Source organism: Cariama cristata, unplaced genomic scaffold, assembly GCF_000690535.1.
Source record: "Cariama cristata isolate BGI_N322 unplaced genomic scaffold, ASM69053v1 scaffold4374, whole genome shotgun sequence".
Lineage (NCBI taxonomy): Eukaryota > Metazoa > Chordata > Aves > Cariamiformes > Cariamidae > Cariama > Cariama cristata.
The window spans coordinates 27636-32762 of NW_009613367.1; the positions used below are offsets into that span (position 1 = coordinate 27636).

The 5127-nt window shown below is 36.5% G+C and overlaps 1 protein-coding gene across 1 annotated transcript in view; it reads left to right on the forward strand.

Annotated features, from left to right (window-relative positions):
• COG2 (component of oligomeric golgi complex 2) overlaps positions 1-2772 on the forward strand; it is a gene marked incomplete at its 5' end in the record, with an annotated part of 29745 nt that extends 26973 nt beyond the window's left edge. The window contains 2 exons of the mRNA XM_009698971.1: positions 518-698; positions 2354-2772. Coding sequence (XP_009697273.1) covers positions 518-698; positions 2354-2455 — 283 coding nt within the window. The remainder of the gene's footprint in view (positions 1-517; positions 699-2353) is intronic.
• Between the last annotated feature and the right edge of the window lie 2355 nt (positions 2773-5127).

Genomic DNA, 5127 nt, shown 5'->3' on the forward strand with positions numbered 1-5127 from the left:
AGAGTCCTGTTTAGATCAGTTTCTTCATTTTAGAAATAGGCATTTCTGACTGGTGTGCACTCACATGCTCTCATATACACGTACACTTCTATAACTTGTCTAAAACTATGTATTTTTTGGTCTGTCAGGCCGTTATTCTTGTCCTGTTTGTAAAAGGAATTTTATTTGCTGTTCTATTGGTTGTAAATAGAGGCTGATTCAGACTGTTTGAGCAATTGCATTCCTTGGTCTCTATTGAGTTCAAACATCTTGAGCAGGTCAAAAATGTTGTGGTGAGAAGGAGGCTTCAACACTTAATAGTAATCTTCAGATTGACCTCTAGAACTAATGATGGAAATACTGATTAATTGATAATGAGGGAAACATAAGTAATTTCCTCACAGGGAAAACCATTTCTCCCAGCAATGTTCACCATTTTTCTCAAGGCCAGTGATGTACTGATGTGTATGAAGTAGGCTTTTCTGTAAAAGTGTGATATTTTCTTTTTTTCCTTTCTTGTTAATCTTCCTTAACTTAGGTATTATGAAACTGTATCTGATGTGCTAAGTTCTGTTAAGAAAATGGAAGAGAGCCTAAAAAGGTTGAAGCAAGCCAGAAGAACTGCAACTTCAAACCCTGTTGGTACAAATGGGGGCATGAGTGATGATAACAAAATCCGACTGCAGCTGGCCCTAGACGTTGAATATTTTGGAGAGCAAGTAAGTTATGAGAAACAAGTTTGTTTACTATTATTACTGTCTTTGGAAGGGAGTGAGATAGAGGAGGAAAGGGAAGTGTGACAGTTTTTTGATCTTGAAAGCTTTGTCAGTGTGGTGTTGGTTTTGGGGGTTTTGGCTTTGTTTTTTCACATCTGTATAATGGAGGTGACTTGAAACCTTGGTGATTGTAGATACCACTTGAGCAATGCATGCTTTCTGGTCCTTTCTTATACAAATACAAAGCTTTTATTTCTTACTATTCAAAATTCAAGTACTGCTTAGTGCTTAGAAGCACAAAGAAGAAACACTGTGAGGACAGATCAGAGGGCAGGGACCTTTCTTAGCTCTGATGGAAACATCTTTATGGCCCTGCTTTTGTCTGCCTTCTCTCTGGATATTTCTGGCCTTGACTTACCACATAGTCAAGGGTCTGTTCCCAAGAACTTTGAAGATGTTAGCCTTATTTGTTGTGCTGTGCGACTGTAAGTTCCTTTCAGTGCCAAATATGAAACCTTAAATAACGAAACAAATAAAAGAAGAAATTATTCCAGGAAATGTGTGCAGTAGCTACATCAATTGTATAAGCATACTGGTTTGTACTCATTTATTTCTGAAAATTATATATAGAAATAAACAAAATTCCAAATGGAAGTCCATATCACTAGTTACCAAGCAGTTGTCATCAGTTTTGTTTATGAGCAGATGCTGTTGATGCTGATAACAGGTGATAACAGGTAGCAGGTAACAGCAGATGCTGATAACAGGTAGATAAAATCTGCCTCTGTGTGAGCAGATTCTTTGCTCATATCTGAGACTTACCACAAAGGGAGAAGACTTAGGTCGAATTACAGAAATCTTACTAGCAAGAACTATTATTTGGCAGGTTTTGGCTGGGGTTGGGCTTTTGTTGTTTTATCCCTATTATGTGCACTAACATGACTGCAGTGTGAATTTAAGCTGAAACTGGCATAGATTATTCATAATCAATCAGTAGCTGTTTTGTTATGTATGAACATTACAAAGAGTTCCAGCAGCAAACACCTTTTCAGAATCATTTCATTGTGGTTTTATTTAGATACAGATTTTTCTTTTTCAGTGCACTCTGTTTTCTCATGGCCATAATTTTCTAATTGTCAGAGCAATAGATTTCCTGGGTAAGAAATGACTCATAGCAACCACTCTATTTGTAGAGTTGTTTTCACCCCCCTGGAAGTTTGAGGCTAGAACCATAGGCTCTTGCACTTTCATCATTATGCTGTTGGCTGTTCTTGGATGTATTCATATTTATCTTTAAAGTTTTGCCCAGAAACCTCATTTGGGGTTTGAAAAAAATTTGGTTGAAATCAATGCATTAAAAACAAACTTACAGCCAAGTTTCTCTTTCTGACTGTTTCTGTGGAAAACTTCCAACTGTCTTTAGTTACAAGTTGCCTAGAAGATGGTTAAATATTTCCCTGCAAGACGCTATGTTAACTGGAAAGACTTAACTGAGCAAAGCTGGATACAAATTTTTTTTGTAGTGTGCACTATATGCGGTTGTGGTTTTTTGCTGCACATCGATGCAGGATAAAACATATGCTAAATGTTTAAAGTGGAATAATTAGTGAGCTTTTGATGTTTTAAAGAAAATTTATGTTTCTTCTGTGTCTTTTTAGATACAAAAGATGGGACTGGAAACAAGCAGCATAAAAAGCTTTTCAGCCCTTACAGAACTGGTTTTAACTGCCAAGGATCAGGCTACAGCGGAACAATCCTAGATATTTTTGAAAGCATGTGATTGAAGATAAATAATGTTCCTAAAAGAAAGAGAGACAATTTAACTCTTCTTTATTTTACCAAATAAGTAGCAATGAAGTGCTTCCTAATCAGTGCATCTTCTGTCAAGACAGGCTTGTTTCACCAAAAGACTGAGAATTTACCATAGATTTCCGTTATATGGAAAGAAATCAAAGTTCTAAACTTTCTACTGTAGAAGAAAAGTGGAAAAAAATGTTTATTTTATTTCTGTTGTACATCTTAAAATGTAAAATGAACTTACATGATGAAAATAATATGTAATAAATTGTCTTCCTAACTTTTGATGTCCCATATGTTTTTGAATCAAACGTATTCATTGATGGCTGTCAAAAACTTTCAAAGGGACTTTATTCCAGCTCTTCTGGAATAAAGAAAGTGCTCATAGGAATAGGAGTCTGCTATTTCTTGCTGCTGCTTTGCACTTACCTGCTCTCCCTCATGAGATATGGTTAGCTCTTGTTTGGGTTTGAATGTTTTCATTTTACTGATTTGTTTTTTTCATGGACCTTGTTGGTGAGAAGTGCTGCATAAGAAAAGCTCTTTAAGTACTTTAAATTTCAAAAATAATTTGTAGTATCAATATCTAACTTACTAGCTGTTACAATCAGGCTACCTGTTTTCCTTCAAACTAAAACTTAATTCACTAAGCTAGAATTTATTCAGAGATGGCATATTTTTTATGTGTATTATATTGTCTATTAGAATTCAGGGGAGTATTTTGCCTGAATACATGTAGAATTCTTGTAACTTCAAACCTAGTTACTTCAGTGCAAGGTGCATCTTTGTATAGCAGGAAATTTGAAGGTGTTATTAGGGTTTTAAATGGTAGAAGGATTAACAAAGAGCTCTCTTGAACCTAGAGTGATTTGCCTTTTGACACTTTTTTATGTGTGAGGGACAGGTAACACAGTCTCGGACAGTAGGAGGTGAATTGAGACTTTCAAATGAGAGAATACCTGTGTGAGTGAAGGAAGGTTTTGTTTGGGGGGTGGGGTATTTTTTTACCCTGCGAAAATTTAACACTGGAATTCTAGTTCATGTTTATTAATTAAAAATACCCATTTCTTCCTAAAGTATTTAGAGAGCTTGAGTCTTCATGGGGGAGCCAAGTACTTGTTCCAAGTACTTAGAGATAGGGAATTTGTAGTACGTGGCTGTTCTGTAGCATTGAAGTTGTAGTGAGCAAACCTTTCACAACATTAAGTCTTCACTGTGGAGAACTGACCATATTTTAGTTGAGAAGACACAACTATGTGATTGCTGTGCTTTTGAAGTGAGTAGGATAGGTGATTATTATGACTTTTCTGAAATTAGTTTTATGAAGGGGGGCAGTGGGGAGAGTACTACTATTTAAAATGATGTTGGTTCTTCTTAGATTCAGTCCAAGTAATGGCGAGCAGGACTTGGCTCTTCTAATTTGCTTAGCATCTCTCTGTTCATGGCGACATATACAATTGAGAGTGTATCCACATTTATTGCTGAAGAAAGAAACAGCAAAGTGGACCAACTTGCTGGAAGTCAGATCTATTTGTTTCATTCAGTGACGTGGAGATCCTCAGCCAGCCAGGGGCTCAGGTACGCACCACTGAATGAACATAACTCCTACTGCTTATGAACAGGTTGTCTGTATTATATTTTCACAGACTTCTAATTGATGAACCTAGAAATTTTGGTCTCCCTGCACCTCTTCATTTGCTTTTATTAAGAGTCAGGAGTAGAGATGTCTTGCTACTACAAGCTACTGTTGGTTTCACTGATCTTTTCTTATTATAAAATGTACGTGTAAGTTGTAGTCTGAGACTGTAGTAGTGTAAATGCATTGTGCAGCTGCTTATTTTGGAAGGTGTGTATCTCTGTAAATTTAAAATTCTGTAACAGGTGTCACAGAAGTAGCAGATTCTGAGATCTGTGCATAGTAGTGATTGAAGATAGAACAGCTTGCTTTGTATCCTCCAAAATCAGGGAAAATGACGCAATCTGTGTACCAAACCAAAAAGGCATGAAAAGGTTACTTGCCCTTTTGTTGCCCGTGACTTCCCACATCTTCCTGCAATAACGCCACTTTCTGTTTGTCACCATCAGCTTGCTGAGTATACGGGCTGAATTCTGTTCTTTTCCATTGATGACCAGCTTTAATTTCAGGGCAGGGAATAACATTGTATAGCAAATCAAAATTATTGAGTGGTCCTATGATTGCTGTAAATGTCTACATCACTCGTTTTATGTCAGTTCTCCATCTTTTGTTCACTTGAATAACATTTAGTTTTCTTTCAGTGGAATACGACATTAGTTAAAAATTTGTGTGATACCCCTGTGGAAAGAAAGAAGAGGTGTGAATTGGCTTTGTCTTTGGTAAAATGAATTTTAGCATTTTCAACTAATGTGAATCAGTCAAGAGGAGAGGTTTTACCATGTAAGTGTGTTCTGATAGAGATGTCTTCTGCTACTAATCCTCTTCTACTCCTCAGATTTATTTATTTTTTTTAAGTGCGCTTCACTTCATGACAGTAATGCAGATTTTGTGCCTTTTTCTTCTTCCCCTCTAGGTCTTCTAGAAAACTTGCTATGTCTTTCTAATTCTGGAAGGAATCTAGCTGGAAGAAGTTTTGTATAATAGCATTGAGGAGGGAAA